The sequence below is a fragment of the Enhydra lutris genome, unplaced genomic scaffold (assembly GCF_002288905.1).
Source record: "Enhydra lutris kenyoni isolate GAN:26980312 unplaced genomic scaffold, ASM228890v2 scaffoldscaffold52, whole genome shotgun sequence".
Classification (NCBI taxonomy): domain Eukaryota; kingdom Metazoa; phylum Chordata; class Mammalia; order Carnivora; family Mustelidae; genus Enhydra; species Enhydra lutris.
This window is the reverse complement of record NW_019154136.1, coordinates 2246400-2273141: the sequence shown is the minus strand read 5'-3', so window position 1 is coordinate 2273141 and position 26742 is coordinate 2246400. Positions and strand designations below refer to the sequence as shown.

Genomic DNA, 26742 nt, shown 5'->3' with positions numbered 1-26742 from the left:
AAGCGTCATGTGGCTTGTGGCTTCTGTATCAAATAGCCCAAGATTATAGCAATGTTTCTCAGTCTCACAACTCTGACATTTTGGACTGATAATTCTTTGCTGCATGGCTGCCCTGTGCATAGTAGGATGATTAGCTGCCTCTCTGACCTCCAGCCACTAGATGTCAGTAGCACCCCTCCCTCAGTTGTGGCAACTAAAAATGTCTAAACTTTGCCAAATGTCCCCCCGGGGGTTGGGGGGAGGCGGGGGTAAGAAGGAAGGACAAAATTGTCCCCAGTTGAGAATCAAAGGGCTAGAAATACTGGGGAGAAAATACATGTTTGGAACAAACCTTAGGAACATTTGAGAAAAAAAATTTTCTTCTTAGAAGCTAATATTAACTATACTCACTGAACCATGACAGAAGTACTTACAACAATTAAAAGTCTATCCAGGTTCCAAGTTCCAAATTCACAAAAAGGAGGAGGAGATAAAGAAAGGCTAGCAGTGGGAAAAGCAGAAGGGGAAGGAGTGGAAAAAAAGAAAAAGAGAGGGGGAGGGGAAGGCTGTGTTTTCTATTATAATCGTCATGCTTCTTTGGGGCCCAGACTCACAGAAATAATATTGACCCAGCATTGAGCCCATCTTAGTGACAGTCATTAACATGTCAGAGAAAAACCTTGAGGCTCTTGACTTTGAAAATAAGCTGATGGATGCTTGGGCTGCAATAGGCATCAAACAGGGCCTGGGGGTTCAGCTAGTTGGGAGCCCCCAGTGTTGCTCGAGCCTATAACTGTTTCCTGGGTGCTTTGGTGGCTCAGTTGTTAAGCATCTGCCTTTGGCTCAGGTTGTGGTCCCAGGGTCCTGGGATCGAGCCCATATCAAGCTCCCTGCTCTGTAGGAGTCCTGCTTCTCCTTCTCCCACTCCCCCTGCTTGTGTTCTCTCTCTTGCTGTCAAACAAACAAACAAACAAACAAACAAGAACTGTTTCCTTCAAAGAACAGCATTTAATATCAAAAGTGATGAGCAATAGACCCCAACTTCTGGGTGAGCTAATCTCTTCCAACATCTCCCTTATCAACCAGGACCTCAGTAACTGGAAGTTTCCATTAACTGTGATGTTTTTAATGTATTCAGCGTGTGTGTGTGTGTGTGTGTGTGTGCGTGTGTGTATGTGTGTGTGTGTATAAATAGCAAGGAAATCAAAACTATAGCAGAGGTTTATTCACAGAAGCAAAGAAAGAAAGGGGAAAGAGGGAGGAAATAAGTCAGGAACACATCTTAAAATACTTAACTCATCACAATCTTATTCGCCCAGATTTACATGTGTCTGTATGATGTTCAGAATATTGACCCTTAGATAATTAAAGATCATGAATCTTCAAACATAGATTATTTTCACTTTCCTTCACAGATTTTTAAAGTTTCTTAACAACAAGGGCTAAAGACAAAAAGGCTCTGTGTTGGTTGCCCCTTGGTTAATGGGGAGTTTCCACTCCTCAAGGGTTCTGGTCTATCAGGGACCTACACTAACTGACTTAGCTCATCCGAAGATAGTCAGAGTCTAGTGGTTGGGCATCTACTCTAGGTACCCTGGGTACAGCAGGCAACAACCTCCTTATTTCCAGGTATCTTTCCCCAGCCAGCTGGGACTACTGGTAGAGCAGGAATCTTTCCAGCAGCTCTGGCAGATGGAGTTCACGGATGGTTTGATGACATGCTCGACCCAAGCACTTCCGGACACACAGGCGGCAGAGCTGAGAAAGAGCCGGTGGGCCTGGGGAAGAAATTAAAATGTGTGAAGCTCCTAGTGGTGGGGGTGGGGGACACGGGGAGACCAGAGAACTGGAAGAGGCTGAAATGTTCTGCCAGCTTAAGAGAGGCTGGATCTGTACATGGATTACAGAGTGACAGAGCAGACACTAATACACACAGGGACCCCAGTTTGCCCCCCCCAAGGTTGGGGACACATTTAAGCTGACCCTCTAAAGGTAATTGTATTAGTGACACTGAAGACTGGGGCTAAGCAGAGGCAATCCAGGAATGAAGCATGAGGTCTAAAGGGACTGCATTTCATGTCACAGTAGCCAAACTGTGGAAAGAGCCCAGATGTCCACCAGTGGAGGAATGGATAAAGAAGATGTGGTGTATACATACAATGGAATGTTACTCAGCCATCCGAAAGAAGGAATCTTGTCATTTCCAACGACATGGGTGGAACTAGAGGGTATTATGCTTAGGGAAATAAGTCCATCAGAGAAAGACAAAACCATACGATTTCACTCATGTGCAATTTAAGAAACAAAACAGATGAACAAAGGGGAAGGGAAAGAAAAATAAAATAAGATGAAACCAGAGAGGGAGGCAAACCATAGAGACTCTTAACTATAAGGAACAAATTGAGGGTTGCTGCAGGGGAGGTGGGTGGGGGGATGGGGTAACTGGGGGATGGGCATTGAGGAGGGCATGGGATGTAATGAGCACTGGGTGTTCTATGCAACTGATGAATCACTTAACTCTACCTCTAAAATGAATAATACACTATGTGTTAATTAAATTGAATTTCAATTAAAAATTTGAAAAATAAATAAAGGGAATGCACTCCATTCATGCACTATATGTGCCAATGAATGTGTTAATGCTGGCCAAGGAGAAAACCTGAATAGAGGCACTCAGCAGGCAGGAGCCCGAGACAGAGCTGCCAAGCAAGGGCTAAGTGCCGAGTGGGTGTTGGGGCCTGTGTGGTCACAGAGGCCTCCAGGACCTCCTGGCTCAGGCCGCTCACAAGGTGGTGCTGTTAGGTGCCAAGTCCTACTAGGAGAGGCCCTCCATTTGCGCCAGGCTCCCAGCTCAATAGAGGACCTAGCGAACGGACTCAACTTGCTTAACCCCCATTATGCCCAGGACCTCAGTCTCAAGGAGGTTCATGGAGTCATCACACCCATGGCTTTGAGTGGCTGAAGGAAAGTAATGAGAGCCAAAATATGGTTGAGTAGGACAAAGGAGATTTAGGCTGGAATACTAGTTATACCAAGGTATTTGTAACGTCCCATTATTCCCTGACCTGAATGTACTGGTAAAGATCTCTTCAGATAGACCTGTGTGGTTAGCGGACGATACAAGGTTGTCCTTGTCAAGAAGATCCTACTGTACCAGGATCTCACACCCCACGAGAAATGGCGTACTGCATATGCAAATGACTAGATCACGTTTGATCTGATGTTTCTAAGGATCAGCCATGTGATAGAAAGAGCAAATAATTGCTCTCAGTTAAAATCTTGGGCAGCAAGAATGGAAAGCCTCTCTACCCGTCACCCAACTAAAGCTCCTCTGGAAAACAGTAATGCAGACGGATTGTCCCGTTTGCCTATAGGAGCTCAGATACCAGAGTGACTTCTGACGGAGCTGGTGCTCATCCTTCCAGAGGAAGCCACTGTATTTTTGACAACAGAAGATAGAAGAACCCGCTTAGAAGAAATCTAAATCCTCGACCTGGAAACATTTTTGATAGAAGAAAAGAGGAGATATGACAGGTGCTATAGGACATCTTCTCAGCTGAGAGTTGGGAAGGGACCTGGCATTTCCAAACGGGGAGCTGGAAAGGAAGATCGTGATTCTTCAAGTGGAGGTTCAACTAAAAGAGTGATCACGAATGATCTAGACTACCGGAGATCATCTAGACCAGCAGTACTCCAAGCAAGGCCTCAGACCAGGGGTAGCAACAGCATCACCTGGGAACCCGGTGGGTGTGCCGAGTCTAGACCCCAACGCAGACCTCCTGGATCCAAATCTGCATTTTAATGAGACACCCCCCCCCCTTGGTGATTCGTACTCACAGCAGAACTCAGGAAGCACGGACCTCAAAAGTATGCCTAAAATTATTCAACCAAGCATTCCACTTGGAAGGTGTTAGAAGACGAGATGATTTCCTAAATGGGAACTGGTGAGTAAAGTAAAAACCGTCTCCCCCAGAAACTATTTCAGAAGGTTCAGGATAGGACCGGCATGACATAAGAGTGCGTGTTCTGAGGTCGAATCCTAGTTCTTCCAAGGAGTCACACAGCCTTCGGCAAGCCAGTGTCTTCAGATTTCTCTTTTCCCGTCTGGAACTGGGCTACCACCAGTTACTCGAAAGTTCTCCCTGCTTTCAAGTTTTCACAACTCAGGGAGATTCATCTAGGTTTCCAATTTAGCTCAGTGCATGACATATGCATAAAGCTGAATAATTACTATTATTTCTTAAGAGTCTCCCAGGCACACAAATGATCAGGACAGGCTCAGGTGAAGTTCTCTTTCTGTGTGGACTTCGCTTGGCTCACTTCTGAATCTGAAACGCAGCGCACTTTAGAGATTTGCCTTCTCTCCTCTGGTATCCGTAGCTCCATCAGCTCGTGGTGGAAATGGGAGCAAGGCAATGGAGGGCTCAGAGCCACGTACTCCCTGAGATGGAGAAACAGATCAGGCAAGCAACTTTGCCGTCTAGGCCGGTGTCTGAAATACACACTCTGTGTCCACCCTACAGCCTCTAGCTCAAGTACTGCTAATTCCCCCGAATACAGCAAAGCAGACTTCTGGTCTACACAGTTGTGCACTTAGACCAGGACAGATGTGGCAGCTCAACCTCCTCATGGTGAAAACCAAGTTCTTGGATTCTTTTCTCCTTATGGAAAATACACAGTGACATACTAGCCATGTATAAAGGCCATTCTGTGATAAGTGAACAGACAAAACCTATAAGATCTCACCCCAGCGACGCAAGTGAGACCCACTGCCTACCACATGCTACTTGTAATCAAATCAAGAGAAGAACAAAGGTAGGGAAGTCTGGAGGTGAGACAGGAAGGAGAGAGAGCCAATATGCTTATGGAGGAGAAGTGGACACCCAGCCCGTTCCTTACCCTCCCGGAGCAGGAGTGCTTGCTCCACGCTGCTGTTGGGAGTGGCCAGATCCAGCGCGCTTTTGCCCTCTGCGTTTCTGCACTTTAGGGGGGCCCCGTAGTCGGCCAGGAGGTGGATGACCTCCGCGCTGGACCGCCTCGCTGCCGCGTGCAGGGGAGTGTCCAGACGTTGGCCGCGGTCCACACTGGCTCCTGAAGAGAGCAGATGATCACAAGCCAACATAAAACCTTACCATGGGAACACCAAGAGTCGAAAATACAGTAGCTCAGATCAAGGCATCTGATTTGTCATGACGTGTTTGACAGATCTTTGAAAATATATGACATATGCCGAGAACCTCAGCCACAGCTACTCAGACCACCTAAAACTATTTTGATGAGAAAAGTGAAGAAAGGTAATTTTAGTCATTTAGAATACGTCACTTGCTTTCCCGTATGAACTGTGTGACAAGTACAATTAAATATTTGCATCTCCTTTTACACAGAATTATTATTTTGGTTTTTGGCAAAGGGTAAAGTGAAGTTTCTTTGGTATTTCTCTTATTCTGGGCTCAAAAAAAAAAAGATTTCTGAATTACTACAGGGAGTAGTAACTGATGGGGGATGAAAAAGAGAAAAAAATATCTTAGAGATAAAAATTCTTATTTAAAGGTCCATAGTACAGACTCTACCTTTATGTCAGTAGCTAAGTTTGGAGAACCTTTAACCAAGTAATACTTCAAAACACTCTACTTTTTCCTGGACTCTCAGTTTCTATTATGCCTTTTAGAATTAAAAGCTTACTAAGGGGGCAGGTGGGTGACTCAGTCAGGTAAGTGTCCGACTCTTGATTTCAGCTCAGGTCATGATCTCAGGGTCGTGAGATCGAGCCCTGCATTGGGCTCCATGCTCAGCACGGAATCTGCTTGGGATTCTCTCTCCCTCTCCCTCTGCCCCTCCCCTCATGCTCACTGTCTCTCTCTCTCTCTAAAATACATTTTAAAATCTTTTTAAAAAAATAATTTAAAAAAAATTAAAAGGTTACTAAGGATCTTAGCAGGATTGATCTAAAGGAGTCAATGGCAAATGTCTGTTATTTTTGCTATCTGGCATCTTCCTAATAACCACACCTAGATTTCCCTCTGGGGAAGCATCGCTTGTGATTCCCAATTCATGTGCTTCCAGTGAAACCCAACAACTTCAGTCTAGACTGAAATTTAGGCCTAAGCCAATCAGCGCATTGTACTCCTCTGGCCACCATGATTGGCTCAGAGATGGGCATGTGACTCAAAAAGAGCCAATGAAATAAAATTGTTTTTTCCCACTAGGACTTATGGGAAAGAAACTCTAATTCTCTCTTGAAACCACCAAGGACAACCATAGCAGGTAAATGGAGCCAATATCAAAGGAAGTAGATACTCATTTCTCTAAAAGTTCTGTGATTTCAAGCATTCAGACATCAAATACTGTCAGGATTTTGTCCAGCCTGACAAGAACTTTGTCTTTAAAGCCATGGGAAACCAACAAAGAGGTTCCTCTCATAAAAAAACTTTCTGGAAGTTACCTAATTCTAGAAGTTTCTTCACACAGTCTACCCTCTGGTAGGTGCAGGCCACATACAAGGGAGTTCCAAGCTGAGGCAGTTCTTGGTCAATGTTAACGTTATTTGCCAGCAGGATCTCCATGCACTCTCTATGACCTGGTGGGGGAAAAAAGATAACCTTACTCAAGTAAGGGAAATATTGACTATTTATAGAACTATAGAATTGCTTATCTGGAATGGGCTTTAGAAATAACCTAGATTTTTTTTTTAAGCAGAAAAAAAAATTGGGGGAGGAGGGGAAATCTTAGAAAACTCCAAAATCAAAACCATTAAAAAGAAAAGCATGCTCCTAGTTCCTCACTCAAATTCCCCTTTGCCGCCTTGAGATACCTTCCAACTAGACGAAGGGCTCCAAGGAGCTCAGCTGAAATCACTCTCTGCAATGAAGCCAGTTTATAAATACAGGCTGCAAGGTGCAGGGGGGTGAACGACTCATCCTACTGCCCCCCTGAAAAGCCAGCACTCCAATGCGAGGCCCAGCCCCGATCCCTCTCTGCTACAAGTATCTCACTCTCTGCTTCACCCATGTATGGCCGTCCCTCCTTATTTTGGTTAACCTCGAAGACACCTCTGAGAATAAAAAGCCTTGAATATAGAATATATTTAATTGCACCTTTAAATCCTCAAATATAAGATATATTTAATTGCACTTTCCCATCTGGTGGCTAACAAGAAGTATGTAGACAAGCGTTGTCTTTGGAGAGGCTGCCCAATGAACAGACTTGATTAATTTGCAACATACGAATGATTTGATCAGGAGCAAATACTTCTGAGGAATTGATGGGAGCTTATAAAGAAGTTGTTCTCTTTGAAGATTTAAGTGTTTTCTTAAAAAAACAACTCTTACCATCACTTCACCAATCTTTTCTTTATAACATAAAAGCAAGCTTCATCTCAAACCTGGCTGATTTATCAGAAATGCTAAATTAAGTAGAAATATTCATTAAAATGTACAAATAAGGATCCTATGGATCCAAACTATTTGTTCACATAAGTAAATATTATACTGGGATTATGGCATCAATACGTCAAAGTATGGACTCAGACTGACCTAGTCTGTCCGCAGAGGTTTAAAGAATTCAGAAATAATATGTAATCAGTACCTCAAACTGCCTGGGTATCTAATAAACATTTTAAATAATTCCTGTCCTTTTAATTTTTTCTTTCTTTCTCTTTGCAGAAGAAACTGAGCCTGGTCTGAGTTAAACTCAAGTACTCACAGGAAGTTTTATAAAATTAACATATAAAAGATTAGCCCTAATATCACAGTATCTAAAACAATGAATTTGCTCTTCCTTCTTCCATTCTGTGGATATTGGTCCCCAACATGCTTGTAGATACAGACCAAAAAATACATAGAGACCCATGAATTGATGTGTTTATGATAAGTTTGTATATGTTTTGTAAGTACATAGATACCAAACACTCCCAATATAAAACCATCCATGTACCACAGAATAGCTTCAGTAATTCAAATCATTCCCAATATTAATCCGTTTTTAAATATTTGGATGGAAATGCAACTAACAGATGAATCTTTACTTCAAGTCAACATTAAAAAAATTTTTTTAAGACTTTTAGATCATTTCCAAAGTAGACCATTTCCCTTCAACTTAAAGAATGTACTTGGAGTTTGGGAAATGACCGGCATCAGTTATTTAACCAATAAATGTTTATTAAATATGTATAAGACATGAAAATCATAGATACATTGAGATTTGGGTCTTTTGTTTCATTTAAATTAAACCACAAAGGGGAAAAGAAAAAGACAAAAAGCCAGACTCAAATACAGAGAACACACTGCCAGTTGCCAGAGGGGAACAGGTGAGGGGGACGAAGGGTACACGTGGGATGAGCACGGGGTGGGGAATGGGAGTGTTGGATCACTATATTGGACACCTGAAACGAATATAGCACTGTGCATTAACTATACCTCAACTGTTAAAAAATGGGGAAAAAATAAAAGCACAGAAAAAAAAATAATCCACTGCAAAAGAAAATTACCAAGTGACATGTTTAATAACCCGGGGCAAATCTTTCATTATTGCCTTTGGAAATAAAGACTTTCATCCCCAATTAGACCAGCAAAGATCACTGTTCCACGGTGTTCTAACTTCCCCATTTTATTTCTTATCTCAGTAAAAGAGAATAACTCCACCACTGGGTAACAGAAATGTTGCTTTCTCAGTGTGACCTTTGACAAATGGCCTTGGCCTTTCAGTGACGTCTTCTTGTTCATGTCTAGCCGATGCATGGAGTTTTTAAAGACCTTCATCTTACTCTCTTCCTCTTTTCAAAAGTAACTGAGAATACAGGCGTCTAGAATCAACTTCAAGGTTTCTAAAGACACGCTTTTTAAAGTTGCAACTTTTTTTTCAATAACTAATGACCCTGAAGTCAGCAGCTCATCTAGAAAGAGTATGTTGCTTGTTGTGGACAACTACATTTAATCTTCCATTAAGAATCCGATCAGCCTTGGCTTTCAGACGCTTTCATAATTTATTTTAGTGGTCGAGGTTTTATGGGCTTTGGGAGATGAGCTGATCTCTTCTAGTAAAGACAGAGACATTAGCAAAGTACTGCTCATGGAAGTCACCCCTGCAGCCCTGACCGGGCCAGCTGCTCCCAAAACACCAGCAAAGAGCTTCCAGGAAGGGCTGCCAAGAGACTGACTCCCCAGGACATGCGACGTCTGAGACAAAAACCCATTCCCAGGTCCGAAGAAGGGCGGTTGGATGCCCCAGCAGCATTTCCAGAAGATTCGGGCACTCTGAAGTTGCTGCTCTGGGACCCTAAGCCACACACAGCCTACCAGTGAAGGTCTGGGCATTTCTTGCACGGCGACACGGTACTGCTGACTCCTGCAGTTCGCAGTGAGCCCACCGATGTGGTGTGTGCAACGTGACGGCCCACTTACCTCTCTTCACTGCCTCATGGATGGGTGAGGCCAAGTGCACCTCTGGCTGAGCCTTGGCTCCAAACTCCAGCAGCACGTTGACACACGCAGCACTGCCGCTCCTGCAGGCGTTGAACAGGGGCGTGGCTCCGTGCACCGTCACTCCGTTGACCTAATGGTAAGAAAGAGACCCAGAGAATTTGCCAGTTTTCTCTCTCTGTTTCCAAGCGTGTATTCCTGTGCATCTGCCTGGAGGAATGTCCCAGGTTGGTGAGTGAGCGAGGGCACCCCACATCATTACGGTATTACATTTTTTTAGATATACCAGTAGCCTATCAACTATCACCTCTAAGTAATATCCCAAGTGGCAAAATGGGAGAAAGCTTTTCAAATGTATTCAGGGGTATTCCAGAACTTCTAAGGAGCCTCCTAATCATTGAGGAGTTGTCCTATTGGGTGGTTAAGAACATGGCTTCTGGAATCATTAGCTTGCGTTCAAATCCCAGCACCCTCTCTTCTATCTGTTCAGAGATCTTGGTTGGGATACTAACTTTCTGTGCCTCAGTTTCCTTAAAGGAGGATCATAACAGAATCTACCTCAAGAGGTTATTGGGTGGGTCAAGTGAATTACAACATGTTAAACACTTAGAATGTTGCCTCATGCCCAGTAAGCATATAAGCGTTTGCAACAATTTTCTTCACTTTCCATGAATAAGGGTCTGACTCCACCTCCCAATCATGAACCAACATGGCAGGACCCAAAAAGGCTGGAGAATCCAGGTCCCCAAATCTGTGCCTGAGGAGATTTTTGTTGCCACAGATTTCCTTACTGGTCTACTAGAATTCGTACAAACTACACATGTGGGCAGTGACTCCCAAAGAGATTGTGATCCAGTCAAAGGCACAAAGAAAATAGCCATCAATATGGCGTCTCTAGCCACCCTCATTGCCTTCTAGGGGTGTGGGAGGCATCTTTGAGTATCAGCGATGGATTGGGATGAACATCAGGGAACCAAGACATTCTGGTGGGGAGGCTCTGACAGGACTGAAATGGAGGACAATGAAGGCTTGACGTCAAAGCATTTGCCTCAACAACTGAGGATATATGCTTGTGATAATCAGAACCCTAAATTTCTTGTTTCAGAAATCAGAAAAGGGGGTGCCTGGGTGGCTCAGTGGGTTAAGCCGCTGCCTTCAGCTCAGGTCATGATCCCAGGGTCTTGAGATCAAGCCCCGAGTATGGCTCCCTGCTCAGCAGGTAGTCTGCTTGTCCCTCTCCCCCTGCCCCTCCCCCTACTCATTCTGTCTCTCTCTTTCTCAAATAAATAAATAAATAAAATCTTTAAAAAAAGAAACAATAAAAGATATTTCTCCACAGTGCCAGAGTAGCCCCTGTTAAATTGGAAACTTAAAGAGGAGATGCTAAGGTGGCAGAGACAGGCAAGGACGGGCCAAAATGTGTGTGAATTCATACAGTCTAGGGATTTCTAACCTATTTACACTTTCACCAAAAAACATTCAGTAGGGCTGGTTTCATTTGATTTGTTCTTATGAGAATCATCCTCATCTTCATTCTGAAAGTCTTCAAATTTGATTTCCTAAGTTCCTCAGTTCAGGTCAGCAAACATTTATTGAGCACCTATTAGGCACCAGGGTTTCAGAAGCCAAGGCTAGTAAGAAAATCGCTTTAGATCACCCTTAGAAGCAAGACAAAAGAAAGTACGACTTGAGAAATATTTCGGCAGGAAAAGGAGCAGGATGTGGGCATTAATTAGTGGGGGAGAGAGAAGATCTAGGCTGAGCCCAGGTTTGGAACATGGAAAGCAGGAATGTATGTCCCGGGTCTCTGAGGAGGGGTGATCCCCCAGGGAGGAATATCCTAACCAAAGCTTCAGACGCACTGAGTTTGAGAAAACCACAGGGCTGCCAATTTTGAGGAATTTTCTACTGACTAACCAACTTGCTTTGATTCTTTCTCTCCTTCTGATTTAAATGTTAAAGAATACAATATTTATCGACTCTTCCCTCATAAGATTGCCACAACCAAGGGACTGTGTCTTACTCTCTTCTTTGTCCTCCACAAAACCTCCCAGTGTTGTACCAGCACACACTCCTCTACAATCGGATGTTGTTTGCCCTTTTCCACCGACAGAAGGAAAGGGCCCTCTGGGGTTCCTGGGTGGGGCAGTCAGTGAAGTGTGGGACTCTTGGGTTTTGGCTCAGGTCATGATTTCAGGGTCATGAGATGGCGCCCCACATCAGACTCAGCATGGAGTCTGCTTGGGTTTCTCTCTCTCTGCCCCTCCACCCACCCCAAATGAACAGATACATCAATAAATGAATTTTTTAAAAAGATTTTATTTTTATTGATTTATTTATTTGAGAGAAAGAGAGAGCAAGCCCAAGTAGGGGGAGCAGCAGAGGGAGAGAGGGAGAAGCAGGTTCCCTGCTGAGAAGGGAGACTGATGTGGGGCTTGATCCCCAGAACCCCGGGATCATGACCTGAGCTAAAGGCAGATACTTAACCAACAGTGCCACCCAGGCACCGCTCAATAAATACATCTTAAAGGAAAAAAAAAAAAAAAAAAGGAAGTGGCCCTCACCCAGCCTCACCATCATCGTTATGTGGGATTTGAGTAAGTGGTAACCTGATAAAAATACGTGCTCGCGATGGCATCGGGAGCAATGCTTTGCCCAAGAAAGACTTTCCTATTGAGTTCTACCGTAGAAACCCAACTGCCACATAAAGTGCTAAAGAAAATCTCCCAAAAGCACTTACAAACATTGCAGCTCCAGAAACAAAGAACACAGGCACTGAATTTAAATACCAAAATTAGCAACAAACCGATAGCTTGCAACTAAAGGAACATCCCTGAGATTTTCAGAAGTTTTAATTTTACAATTCTATTGTGATAGCTCATTACACACAGCACCTAAACCCCTCCTTAGCCTTGAACTGAGGCTACGGGGTGATGTGTGGCAACGGTGAATCACCGTATTGCACACCCGAAACTAGGGTAATGCTGTATGTTAACTACACTAGAATTAAAAACGACATAAAAATAAAATAAATCTGCAAAACAAGAAGAGAAATAAGGCTAGAATTTTAAAATAAGATAAAGTTCATTCTGTTGGATTTTTTTTCCCATGTATTTTTTACTAAGAAGCTCACAGGGTGATTTTGCTCAATGAAAATAGTGGGTTTAAGGTGTCGCATTAAGAGTGTTTCTGTTGTTGTTCGTTTAAATTGTGTTCTTTTTCATGTTTCCCAATCCATTTCCCAAGAGCTGTTTTCAAATAACTTCAGTTCCCGTTGATCTTTTGAAATTCACCATCACAACTCTTCAAAGAGTCCTGTGAATTACCTTATCGAATGTTCATCCACAGGCACAGACACTGAAGAGGGGAGGGACCCGCAGTGTGTCACTGGCTCGGGAATGTGCACGCGGACAGGGCCAGACCTGCCTACACCCCCAGGGGGTGCGCTGTCTGGAAGGTAGCATCTCTGTAGACGCTAGCAGGTGCACCTGGGCAGACAGAGCCGCGGGGGCAGGGATGTGGGGGGCGGGGGCAGGGATGTGGGGGGCGGGGGCAGGGGGCGGGGAGAGCGGTACTCACGTGTGCGCCCTTTTCCAATAAGGCTTTTGCACAGGCTACGTGACCTCCAAGGCACGCTTCGTGGAGCGAAGAGACCCGGTTAATGGTCACAAGGTTCACGTTGACACCCTAGAATTTGGAGAGAAGGGGTTAAAGGCTGCATTAGTAATAGCAATGGCAGCCGGTCCTGGGCTGAAGAGGACAGAGTCAAGGAGACAGGGCTCCTAGGATCCCTGTGCCGGAAGCACACTGCGGGGGGCCATGACCCCGCAGCGTGGAGGGGTCTCTGCAGTACCAGCATCTAGGGGCCTGGGGGCTTCCCCCAAACTTCACCTCCTTACCCAGTTCCAGCACATCCCCCTCCTCTTCCTGCCACACTCCACCTTCCTCCTCTCGGAGTCCATGTGACGGATGACAAGATCAGCCTAGCTGGTGGCCAACTCTGACTTCCTGCCCTGATTTTCACAACTCGGTCCTTACCATCCCCGCCCCCCTGAACACCGCTTTCTGTCTGGGAAATGAGTTAGGTCCCTGCCAGTCCTTCCCAGCCAAGTTCTGCTTCTGATTTCCTGCCTCCTCACCTGCCCACTGAAAGCTTCCAAAACCTACTGCGTGACCCTGAACCCCAAACCCCCACCTAAGTTCCCACCGACTCCTGCCAGACTGCCCCCGGTGCCCACAACTGCCCACGACTCCTGCTCCCTTCATCTTAGGGCTTCTCTATGCCTCCTTGGTCCTGTCCCCTCTCGTGTCCTGAATATGATGTCATTACACTAGATCCGTGTTATAGATTTCAAATTAGGTAATTATTACAATTAGAAAAATCTTGCCCTTTTCCTAGATAGGATTTCCTTTTAAGAAAATAAGAAAAACAGGCTCATCCACAAGGTGGCAGCAGCGCACTAGAAAAAAAACTTGCATCCTTGGCAAGGTGTAAGAACCCCTGCATTTGTGCATACATAATGCCTGGGCGCGCCTGAAAGACCATCTAGAGTGAATCCCCTCCACTGTGCATGAGAAAATAGAGAGGCAGAAAGTTCAAATTATTCATAAAACTCAAGGCTTCCCAGGGGTTGATGACAGCCAGATGACTCTGAAAGTCAGGAGCTCCTGATGCCTGGTTTAATGCTTTTCTCCACCCCACTGTACATGAAATAAAGTAAAAAATAAAATAGAATAATACATTTTGCACTAGGGTGTAAGTGTGAAGAAATGGGCATGCGCAGTGAAAAAGCTGAACTTCCTTCTGAAGAACACTCCTCATACATTTAAGCACATTGGTTTACAGAAACCAACGTGCTTATGGAGTGTAGTTAAAAATAGAGAGAGGCGGGGCTGCCTGGGTGGCTCAGTGGGTTAAGCCTCTGCCTTCAGCTCAGGTCATGATCTCAGGGTTCTGGGATCAAGTCCCGTATCAGGCTCTCTGCTAGGCAGGGAGCCTGCTTCCTCCATTCTTTCTCTCTCTCTCTGCTTGCCTCTTTGCCTACTTGTGATCTCTCTCTGTCAAATAAATAAAATCTTAAAAAAAAAAATAGAGAGAGGCGCCTGGGTGGTTCAGTTGGTTAAGCGGCTGCCTTCGGCTCAGATCATGAGCCTGGAGTCTTGGGACTGAGCTCTGCATTGGGATCTCTGTTCAGTGAGGAGTCTGCTTCTCCCTCTGACTGTCTCCCCCTCATGTTCTCTCTCACTCTCTCTCAAATAAATAAGTAAAATCTTTTTAAAAAATAAAATAAAAATGAAGAAGTACTAAAGGCAATGTGGGATCCTGGATTGGAGCCTGGGACAAAAAAAGGACTCTGTGGGAAAACAGGTGTAATTCTAATAGTCTGTAGTTTAGTTAACGCTACTGTACCAATATTATTGTCTTAGTTTTGAGTGAAGTACATGCTTATGTAGGATATTAGCACCAGGGGAAGTTGGGTGAAGGGTGGGAAGTATCTGCACTCTCCTCGCAACTTGTCTTTAAAATTATTCCAAGATTAAAAGTTTATTTTTAAAAAATACTAATGAGGGGCGCCTGGGTGGCTTAGCCAGTTAAGTGTCTGACTCTCGATTTCAGCTCAGGTCTTGATCTCAGCGTCATGAGACCAAGCCCCACGTTGGGCCCCATGCAGGGTGTGGAGCCTACTTAAAAAAAAAAATACTAATAAAAGTGTTGAGGAGGGCCGAGAGGGAGGAGGTGGATGCAAGACTTTTCACCTTTAAGTATCACTTTAATTTTCAAACTATGGTAATGTATTACATATTAAAAATAATCAGATCCAATTGTAAGTGCTTAAAAGTAAATAAGCAAGTGATAAAAATCACATACAAAATCCATTTGATCATTATTGGCAGTACTGTTTTCCTTTTGCCTCTACTTTCTTAAGAAGTAACCCAGCTCATAAAAGAGGAAGCCAAAAAAAAGTGTGTGCACGTGCATATGTGTGTGCACAAGCACACGCATACGTGCACACACACACAACAGTGTACCCAGCTGCTTAAATTCAAAATGACAAGGAAGCCAGGTTTGGTGGTAGCTAGAATGTGGCAAGAAGATATAATAAATCACCTCCTCTATACACATGCAGAATCTAAAACAAACAAAGTAAATGGAGCATGTATACTTTTGTTCATTCATTTTACAAATATTTACTAAGACGTTATTCATTGTTCAAGGTGCTAGGAGATACAGTCATCAATAAAAACAAAGTAGTCTTGGGGCGCCTGGGTGGCTCAGTGGGTTAAGCTGCTGCCTTCGGCTCAGGTCATGATCTCAGAGTCCTGGGATCAAGCCCCGCATCGGGCTCTCTGCTCTCTAGGGGAGCCTGCTTCCTCCTCTCTCTCTGCCTGCCTCTCTGCCTGCTTGTGATCTCTCTGTCAAATAAATAAATAAAATCTTTTAAAAAAAAAAACCAAAAAAACAAAGTAGTCTTAATAACTAAGACTTTCACAAATCTTCCCAAAAGATTTCATAAATGTATGTCAACCTATTGTAATGTTTGCTCTTGAGATGCTCTCCGTGACCCCTGATTCCTGGGTTTGGCTCACTGTGTGCTCCTCTCCTCCTGAATGTGGGCTGGATTCACTGACTCCCATCTAATGAATAGAATATGGCAGAAGTGATGGGACGTCACTCTGGAGATTAGGTTATACTAGGACTTGCTTCTTAGGCACTGTCTCGTGCTCTCTCTGGGGGAAGCCAGCTGCCATTTCATGGCACAGCCCGGTGGAGAGGCCCTCATGGCAAGGAGTTGAAGCCAGCCCACAGGTACATGAGTGAGGTTGGAAGCAGATCTTCCCCCACCAAGCTAGGAGGTGACTGCAGCCCTGGATGGTACTCAGAGCCACAACCATCTGGCCAGGCCACTCCTTAGCCCACAGAAAGTTCGAGAATCTGTGCTCCTTGTTTTCAGCCACTGTGTTTTTGAGGTCATTTGTTATGCGGTAATAGCTGACGAATGCAAGTTCAAGGCCATTGTTACTCAAGCACGCTGGGAGAGGACAGGGGGAGTTACTGCAAGGAAAATTTGAGGGCATCTGTTGTCCCCGTCACAGGGACACTGCCTCTGGGGTCAAGGCAGGCCCAGAAGGGGAGGGAGCGATACGTACACCTAGACTGGCTATGCGGGCCACCAGATGGGGCGAGCAAGACCTCTGCCACAGCCAAAGTTCCGGAAGCACAACACCGATTATAGCGGAAGCACAAAGGAGCACATCTGTGGTTTACTTACTTGTGCAATTAGAGTTTTAAGGGCCAGTAAGCGCCCCTGGGCTGCAGCTTCATGAAGAGGGGATCGGTCAGCCCAACAATCTGAAACACAAATCAAGCACAAAGTCAAGGTCTGGAATCTTCTTCTGGCTGTTCCGTCCTGCAGCCCGCCCACCATGGGAGAGGGGCTGGGGATGACGATGGAAGCTCAGACCACACATCGGGCTCTCTCATCACCTGTTTTCAGGGTAACACACCAGTGAGTGTACAGCCCATTGGTCTAGTGGTGTGTGCAGAGAGGGAGCGCAGAGAAGCTCTCTCACTCTTCGGGGGGCAGTTTTAACAAGCAATAGATTTACTTTGAATACATTTTACCCCGGGCCTGGATCTGATAGCTCCAAATAAGGCAGGTGAGGGGCAAAGCTACTCACTGAGCCTCCCTGTTTTCATCCTGCCCTGCCTCCCACCCTCACCTCTACCCTGAACACTCAACAGCCTGTACCCATGGAGGCTGGATGATCAGGGGAAATGGGTTGGTTCTCAATGCTCAAGGTAACTGTCTCGGTTCATTTTGGTCACAAGGCATATCTATTACCATGATGCAGAATAGGTATGGTTTTTCAGATGACACATCTTCCAAAATTTCCTGTGGACAGCTGAGCGTGATTGCTAAACATGGAGCCTGTGGGGCCACACTGCCTGGGGTCAAATCCGACCTCAACCCCTTTCTGCCAAGAGGGGCAAGTTAACTAAAATTATTTCGACCTCAATTTCGTGATCTCTAAAGTGGCGGGGGGGGGGTCTAGTAATTTGGTATTTAGCAAGTGCTTTGGTCTCTAAGTAGGCCAATAAAACACATCCATAATGTTAGGTACTCAAGCAACTTATGATTAAGTACACATGGTAGGGCGAGTATTTTTTACCCTGTAATCGTTTGTTAGTAAACAAGACTAACCAGCTTCAAGGGGCATTTAAGAAGTAACCCTCTTTAAGCATGCCATAGGGCAATCATTTGTTTGGGACAAACACCTGTTCCAGTTTGTAAAATTTCAAACATAATTGTGTTCTTCATTCACTGGATAGCATGTGACATAATTTGGATTTCACACGAAGGGTCCATCTTATCAGCCTTTTCTAGGGGATCCTGATGGTGCCAAGAATTCGGGTTTTCCTATACCTGCAACCTTGGCAAACACAACCCCACCAAAGATGGGATTATGTAAGTGTGAAATGGCTCGAGGCCACAAGGACACAGTGAACTTCTCCAACAGACGAGAACCAGGGCCATAAACATTTCATTAGGCCCCCTAATATTGCAATTTAATTTTTATCTTCTCTTACCCTTGGGTGAGAAAAGGGTATGAAAAGATGGAAGGCTAGAATGAACTCTACAGGGTTGGATTGAAATTGGACTAGTTAGTACAAAAATGTGATTTTCAACATGTGTGTACTTATGTTTCTATTCATATTATTTTAACAAGGTTTTGGAGAAATGGGTGATTCCAGGGCTGGGCCAGGAAAAATTAAGATGGGCCTCGAACACCTTGCCAGAAATATAGCGAATGATGGGACATGTCAAGAAGACACGGAAGCTGGCTTGCAGGGGCTTCCACTGGTCAAACACGAAATGACCTAAGCATCGAAATAAAAAATAGTAGTAGGAGATCATACCCTATCAAATAAAACAGGAATCTCTAGGTCCTCACTGATATAAATCAATATATAAATAGCCAGGTGGGAGCTCTACCTCACAATAGAACACCTGCTTAGAAATGGAGAAGAAATTGTCGCATCTGACTTGAGTTACTTCCTCACAAAATAATTACTAGTTATAAAGGAAACACGGGCCATTTTATGGGGGAACAAAATTATAGACCCCACTCTACACAGGGGATCAAAGTTAACATCAGAGGTGATGGGACAGATCAGCACAGCGAACCATGGGATGGAATGTGAGGGGCGACCTCATGTACTCTGGAAGGAAATGCAACGAAGAAAACACCATAGCTTGTGCAATATTCCTGCTCGAGATGTATAACCCAAATCCAACCCGAGGACACTGTGAACCAACTGACTGAGGGGTATTTTGAAAAGTAAGTGGCCTGTAACCAGTTCAAGGAGGACTAAGGAAAGACTGCACAGGGCAGAAGGCTGATGAGACAATATTAGGACAGTTGAGTAAATAGGAATGAGGTCTCTAGGCAAAGAGGAGTAGGAATTCTTTGTACCACTCTTGTAACTTTCCTGTCACTTTGAAATTAGTCCCCAAATTAAAAAGAATGTGTGTGTGTGTGTGTGTGTGTGTAAATTGGAATGAACTTATATACAAGTTTACCTATATACACATATAATCACTGATGTTTTCATATTCCTGTTACAAATGGGGGATGTTTTTATAAGAAAAATGGATTAAAATTTTAACATGGAAAAAATCTTGTGCTTGTATTTTCATTTGTTCCTGAGTCCGTTAAAAGCTGATGGAGTATTTTTAAATCTCTTCTGACATTTATAAGTTGCATAAGCTGAGAATGAGATAATGAATGCACATAGTCCTTAATGAGTCAGCCTTGGTTTTCTTCTAATACATCTCCACCGCATTCAACATGATCTGTGTATCAGACACGTTGCCCTCTTGCCTAATCACTCTTGGAAAGGACCACGGGCACTGGAGTTGGAAGGACAGACAGTCTTCATCCACGGATGGCAACTCAGCACCCTGACCAGTGTAAGAAGGAAACCCACAGCCATGGCTTGGTTATTCTTTTGTTCCAAGAAGAGCCAGTCTTGCTATTAGGAAATTAGGATACTAGCATGAATTGGCTTTATTATTTTTAAAACTTACCTCCAGGTAGGCTGTGGTGTCCCCTTTCCTTCTGAGAAGCAGGAACCTTAACCACATCTTCGTCCTATTTCTAGTAACGTCTGTGACTCACCAGTCCCATAAGACCCACTGCTGCTCAAAACCTAATGTTAAGTGAAGGAAACCAGACGCAAAACAGCATGAGCTGTGCCGTCCCTTTCTGTAATGTACAAAAGGGACCCCAACTCACCTGGGGTGTTAGGAGTCAGAAGGCCCCCAAGGAGGGGCGGGGACTGCCTGGAAGAGGAAAAGAGGAAGGGCCGTACCGATTATATGCGGGTTCTGGCTCGTGGGAGCTGACACCTGATCGCAGTCACCTTGTGAAAATTCAGGTAGATGTTCGCTTAGAATTTGTGCCCGTGTCTGTATTTACAAAGTACTTCAGTAAGGAGGTTTTCAAACTAGTCTACAGGTCAGTCCACTTTCAGACTGTCATTTCTGCTCCTCGGCCTTCTCCCAGCCCAGGGCACGGCCCTCTCTGCTGCCCCAGCAGCTGCGGACGGGAGAGCATTCTCATACGTGTCCCAGCCTCCTTCTTCTAGGTGGCAGATCCTCTGGGGCCTGGGGGGAGGGGGTGGCAAAAAGAGAGGGAAGACGTCTCCCTGGGTCCCTGGAAGAGGAGGGGGGTCTCGCGGGCTTGTAGCCTCCACTGCACGTCTCATTCCTGGTCTGCAGGCTCGCCCTTCCTGCCGAGGCTCACTTCCAGGCCCCTTTGCTATGTCTCGGCTTTGGGCCATCTCTCCTAGTGTCCCCTGTCAATGCAGCACACTCGGACACCCCCGACTCCCACGCCACGCCTCTGACGTCATGGGAAGCCTGCCATCTTCCATTGCACCATGACAGCAGGAACAGTGAGCCATCCTGGGCTTGTCTCTCAGCACAGGACTGCTCTCGGATGATCTTTTCCCGCAGGCCAGGCCCAGGGGGCAGCTCAGTAAACTGCCTGACTTCCACCTAGAGAGGGAAATACCAAGCTCCCCTCCTGCCAGAGGCCCCTTATCTCAACTTGGATTTCTTCTGGAGCCCCCGCCCTTGGCCTTCCAGAGAGGAGGGAAGGGAAGAGCCTGGCTTCACGATGGGAAAGACCCCCCAAAAGGCACGCCAACCCATTTGCCCCAGAGGAAGAGATCTCACTTGCAGCAAGTGGCCGGAATAGAACCGAATTCCAAGGTTTTGTGACCGAGGACACCCGTTGCTCTGGTGTTAAGAACCACTGGTTTTAATTCTCGCTTAACCTGAGGCCCATTTATTGGCCCAGGATGCTTAGCTCCGTCCACCATCTCTTGATACACAGCATGAAATGAACCCATTCCTATCACCGGAAGTGCAGAACTCATTTTTGCTTCCCAACTGGAAAAAGGACTCTCAAGGAAATCTCCTTTCCAGTCACATTGTTTTCCAACACTCGCTTCAAAGGACCTTGAGTTTTCACACAAAACCCTTTCCGGCAACTCTGCCATGGTGGGCTCTCCTGTCTTCCTCTTCTCATTCCCAACACACAGTCTCTCACTCTTATCATTCTTGTTTTGCAAATTGGAGCTAACTGTGAGAAATTAAGGATAAAAGTTTTTTGGCAGCTAGGGAGTTTTTCCATTCCTTTCAGGAAATATCAACTAAGCTCTCCAAATAAATGAATGCCTAAGTAGAAATCAGTCATTCTCTTCTTTGGCAGCCTATTTTTAGTCCCTTGGCGGACTGCCTGGGTCACAGGATTGCAAGCACATTAGGAAGATAGTTTACTGAACAAATATGTTTACTTGTTCCTGATGAGGTGTATGGAAAATGTTCAAGTACTTTTTCATTCACCCCTTTGACTTTTTCTCAGAATATGATTTATATCTGTAGTTCTCAGAATCTTTGAATAGCAGTTTCATGACAACTTCTAAAACCACAAATTTCAATCACAAAATTGGTTCCAAAGGAATACAGTTGTCTGAGTGCCAAGTATTCAAGATAAAACCCATTATGACTATTTAAAAAAACATTTTTTTGCAATTCTCTCCTTCCTAATTCCAACAAGTATTTAAGATTACTGGTTTGTTATTTTTAAAGAACCACCTAATGGGTTATCATCTCTGGTGCACATGTAACAATCTTTATTCTCTTTAATCAAGTTCCAAAATCATATGAAGCAATATCTTCTCTTGTAGCATCTATCAAATAAAAAATTTAAAAGGAATCTCAATTCCGAACCAAAATATACACAAGAACCTGGCAGAATTAATGGTATTTCAAGTCAAACAAAGGTAACTGGCAAAAACCCATATTATAACTTCCTGGGATACCTAAAATATTATAATAAAATTGAGTTAAAATGCATACTCTCTAGAATACACGGTTCTAGTCAGGAGACACACCATGGTCAATGAACATCTTTCTGTAGGGTGTTAGAAAGAAGGTGCCCTTGAGCCCATCAGGAGCAGGGGAGCTGAGCTAGAGGTAACAGTGGGTGTTAGAGAGCCCCTGCTGAGGACGGGTTGTCGAAATTTGGAAAGGCCAGGAGACTCCTGTGAGAGGTCACTCTGCAGAGGATGGCTGGGCCAAGGTTTGGGAGGATAACCAGCAAAACTCAACAGGGTAGAAAGCTAAATAAAGGATTAGGCAAGAATGGGCCAAAAGCAGGAAAAACCTGTTGGAAGGGGAAGGACAGGAAAAAGGAGTCAGGATGTTGAGTCAGACAGAGGCGTGGCCATCAAGTCAAGGTGAGTCTTTTCTGAATTTAGAACAAGGACAATTGATTCTAAGCGTTAACACTTTGACTAGAACTAATCTTTTAGATATGGTTTAGCATAAATTCTTTTTTTTTAATTTTTTCTTTTCAAGTTTAGCTTAAATTCTTAAAAAAAAAAACAGAGAGAGAGAGTACAATAGTTCCACAATCTCTTATCTGCAATTGTAAAATCACCCAAATTTTGGAAAACCAAGCTTTTCCTCAAGTTTGATACAATCTCCCTTGGCAGCAAAACATGGTAAGGACTCAGGTTAAGCAATTTATTCTCTTTCATTTGTATTTCCACTTAGTGTCAAATATCAAATATAATTCAGAAATAGAAATACGAAAAAGTCTGCCTACGGGAGTGCTGTGTGATAGACGTTATACACACCGTGAGATCTTTCCAGTATCCCCAAAACTCCTGAATCTTGAACCACATCTGGCCCAAGGGTCGTGAAAACAGATGATCAACCTGTAGCTATTTTTATATTTTTATCAAGTTTGATGACCAAGCCCTGGACTAAAAATAGCTTCAATTCTGGCCAAATTAGCAAAGGCAGAAAAATCATATACCACATCTGTCAGGAGAAAGTGCCTGCAGGGATCTCTAGGGGCTGAAGGTGGGATCCAGTGATTGATCTGGTGCTCAAGCTGCAGTGCCAAGGGCCAATGACAATGTTTTAAACTTAACTACATATGTATATATAATTGGCCAATTACACAAAGAAGCCCCCCAAGATAAAAAAACCAGCCAGCCACAGTTCACCTCAAGTCTGGTAAGTTATCTACAAATGCAGTAGTTTAAGCCACAAAGACATATGGAACCCTTAAGTCCAGAATATGAGAGTCGAAAAAGAAAACTCCACATTTTACAGTCCGAGAAATGACATTTAACGAGGGACATGTTTCTAGGTGTAGCTTCCAAAAGAAAGCGTGCCAGCAGCTATGACAGGCTAAACTCTGTCCTGGCTTAGTTTTTACCTCCCTCCCCTTGTTTTTGACAGCTCTGATGATAGTTTACAGGAACATAATATACTATAGGAATCAAGAAATTTAACCTTGGACTGAGACTTTTCTAAGTCAATTAGCTAAATTACTGATTAAAGGTCACATATTTTCCCAACCGACATTTGCCTTAACCGTGAGCGGTAAAGAGAATTTCAGGTTTGAGCTGAAGACTGGCACAAAATTTTGTTCTTTAATACATTTAGCTTTAAGTATATAGCAACTGACTCCTAACAGTGTCAAAAGAAAAAAAAAAAAACACTTTCTGGCATGCTGCTGCCTACATTCTCATAGAAAGCCTTATTTACCACATCTGGATATACTGTCTATTATACATACGTAGGGGGGGGTGCGTGTGTGCTTTCAGATACACACACAGTCACCCACCCACACATATATGTATACATAGAAAGGAAATTAAACTGAGAAATTGACATGTACTATTCCCCCCCCCCCCCCATCCGCCTCGTTGATGATAATTAAGACACACATTTTTGATTTTATAACGCCATGCTACTTCCAAATTAAGTGGGATATTACCCATTTAATGACCAAATGAGGACATTTGGGTTAAAGAATGAATGAGCTCTACTTAAGAGATCTGTATTATGGCTCCAGACCTAAATCCAAACCATGTTTTTACATGGGTTTTGACTACTATCGAAACTTTTTAAGAGTGTGCTTAATTCAGGATGACGAAGACAGAAACAATGCAGGTGAACAACAGGACAAAATATTCTTAACACGTTCCTGTCAATACTTTGTTGCACTTTACCTCATTTAAACCGTAAGGAGGATCAATCTACGAGAACATCCATACTGTGTGACCAAAACTTTTAGAAAGTCCCTGCCCACATTTACATATGAAATTAGAAAATAGATTTTCAGATCACATGAACTTGAAATGAAAGAGAAACTTTTAAAAAACCAGTCTAAGCAACATACCTCCCTGAAATGTGTGACAAATGTAATCCCCAAAAGAAATCTCCTTCCACATTCCGGGCCTTCTGACACTTCCTGAAACTTCAAGATTCTCCTCATTTCCCCCGGGGAACTGAAGCATTTTGAGGCTTTGTCTTTGGAGGTCTTATTTGGGGGGATGGGGGGGGGATGAGACTGCCGTCATCTAGTGTCTTCAAAGTTGTCTAGTGTATTGGAATCACATTGCACAGGTCTATTTTGAAAGAGAATCCCGGGTGCAAATGGACATGTATACTAGATCAAGAATGACGTCATCCTGGAATCCGTATGAACACTAAGGATAGAGAGGGAAATTGTGAACTCTGTTTACAAATAAATACTCCTCTATCAAGTGACCATCCCAGCAGTGACAGCTATCCAATTCATTTACTTTTGCAGCAATTCACTCCAGTTAAGGTGAATCATTTCTTGAGAGAACAGGAGACTAAATCCTACAGAGCATGAGACTTAAAAATGTTTTTCCCGAATGCTGGCATTTCATATTAGGAAACCTTTGTTTGCAGGGCTTTGCACAGTGCCGTGTATAAACGGGTTTAACGCAGGGTTTTTCCTGACAGCGACGAGTAGCTAATGGATTCGAATTGCAAGTGACAACACAAAAATATATATAGCATGGCACATTTGCTGCTTTAAATCAGATTTCCTGGTCATTCTATTTCCAGAGGAAACTTAGTCTTGTTAGAATGCATTGTTAAAGTTTGCTTAAAAATATTAAAGAAAATAATCCCATGTAAGTCATTCTCTAGGTTAGTAGCAATGAGGTTTCTCCACATACTCTAAGAAAGCCACTAACCTATTTATTTAAATAATAACCCCTAAAAGAACTACAAACTTGCAAAAAATAAAGCTGAGAAATCCTTCAAATTGGTGTAGCCAACATCACTTGCTACTGTAAATAATAATTCTTGAAACTACCCACACAAAGCCAAAGTATAATAAAATCTGCCCTCTAGAAATATTATTCACATGAACTATCCAGGAGAGTTTTTTTCTTTTCTTTTTAAGTTTTAGGAGCAAATCCGGGTATTTTTACCTGAAATTCCACCATAGATCTCTTCTGCTATCCTAGCCGCTTCTTTTCTATTTCCTTTGACGATATAGAAATGAGTCAGGAGAGCCAAACAAACTTTAATTAAAAGTTTGAAGAAAAAAAAGGTAGCAAACATTGTAATAAAAATGTTTTTAAAGCCATAGGAAACAGGACCGTCTTCCATTTTGGCTCACCCTCTGTATAGGTTCTTGGTACTGCAAAATCTCACTGAGTTATAATTGGTATCATATGACATCTATTTTCAACTTTCTAGCCCTTGCTGCTCTTGTTACTGAGAACTCACTCATACATTCTAAGCTCACTGTGATTTGGCGGCTGCAGTGCTGACTTCCATAGCGATGGGAAATGAACTCAAGAAACTTCCTTTTTGACCCGCATTCCTCAGTGCTATTTAACACACAGGATTCCTGGCTGGATCTGTTCTATTCCTAAATCCCAGTTACATGGGAAGGCAGCGTTGGAGAGAGAAAACAAACGGGGGCGGGGCGGGGAGGGGGCGAGGAGTGAGTTATCTGAAGGGGGAAGAATTGGCCCCAGACCATTTCGTTTTCTCTTCCTCCTGAGGTTTTGGGGAGATAATGCCCCAATCTAAACTACGACCAGTTAAGATCATTTACTCTAAGGCAGTATTTAGTAAAGGGCTCATCCTGGATGCTTCTCCAAGTGGTTGTGTCACACTGAAAGCATTAGACCACTTGCTCTAATGGGCTCATCTGTGACAAGGTCTGCTAGCAAAGGCCATTGTTTATTTCCCATTTCAAGTATTAGTAAAGATGGTGCCTCGGACTGGAATATGGGCGCTCTCCTTGACCATGGAAGAGTTACAGCGAAATGAAGAAGATGCCCTATGTTCTGAGTGAATTACCCAAAGATTCTACATATCAATACCTTCCCACATTGGACAGTATTCTCTTACAACCCTAACCCTTCAACATATGTCGGTGGGCCACTACAAGGGAAATCGGCTTGCTGTTCATTTCACTCACCTACAAAAATTAGACGAGGAAAATCCAGGTCTCCTCTTTCATTCTTGGCTATATTAGATTTTCAAACATCTCTACAAACTATTGAAAAAGGCAAACCAAAAAAAATTGCCTAGAGCAGACTAAAGAAATCTTACTTACTAAATGCTTTATGCACAAAATATGGGAGTTTCTTATAGCACTCAGGCAAAGTGGAATGATGACCTCTATGAGAACTGGCTCCCCGTAGTCCGGGGAAATGTTGACGTGCGAGCACACAGCTTTGGGTCCCAGTACATACTGCGTCCATCTCAGTGAATTACAGAACCAGGAAGACCCAGTGCAGTTCCCACTCCCAAGGACTGAGATCAACATACACGGTTTCTTGACCCAGCTTAGTACCGACCACAGGTTGCTACCTACAGAGTGCCAACGTAGGAGAATCCGTGAACACAGGCATCTGTGAACACAAGAACACCACCCTCTAAGAAGCCCGTCCTTTACTCAAGTCAGCCCAGTGACATAT

At 43.8% G+C, this 26742-nt stretch overlaps 1 protein-coding gene across 3 annotated transcripts; it reads right to left on the bottom strand.

Moving 5' to 3' along the window:
- Positions 1 to 1632: 1632 nt before the first annotated feature.
- Positions 1633 to 25489, bottom strand: LOC111157171 (ankyrin repeat and SOCS box containing 11). Of its 3 annotated transcripts, none has more exons than XM_022518447.1 (7): positions 25237 to 25489; positions 16667 to 16746; positions 12975 to 13082; positions 9378 to 9528; positions 6422 to 6556; positions 4879 to 5070; positions 1633 to 1757 (listed from the first exon to the last, which is right to left on the bottom strand). In XM_022518447.1, the coding sequence occupies exons 1-7, from the start codon at positions 25415 to 25417 to the stop codon at positions 1633 to 1635; spliced, it is 972 nt and encodes a 323-aa protein (XP_022374155.1). In that variant the 5' UTR covers positions 25418 to 25489. The 3 variants fall into 3 exon arrangements, with proteins under 3 accessions (XP_022374155.1, XP_022374156.1, XP_022374157.1); XM_022518448.1 differs by having other exon boundaries at positions 12975 to 13030; positions 16663 to 16746; positions 25237 to 25417; XM_022518449.1 differs by lacking the exon at positions 25237 to 25489 and adding an exon at positions 24168 to 24285.
- Between the last annotated feature and the right edge of the window lie 1253 nt (positions 25490 to 26742).

What these genes read in the sequence shown, in the direction of transcription:
- LOC111157171 (XM_022518447.1), bottom strand. Translation starts at nt 25,417, where the DNA reads ATGGAAGACGGTCCTGTTTCCTATGGCTTTAAAAACATTTTTATTACA. An exon ending in TTAAAACTCTAATTGCACAA is followed by an intron (nt 13,083 to 16,666) that starts GTAAGTAAACCA and finishes TCCAAATTCTAG; the next exon opens with GGTGTCAACGTGAACCTTGT. An exon ending in AGCACTCCTGCTCCGGGAGG is followed by an intron (nt 1,758 to 4,878) that starts GTAAGGAACGGG and finishes TTTCTTCCCCAG; the next exon opens with GCCCACCGGCTCTTTCTCAG.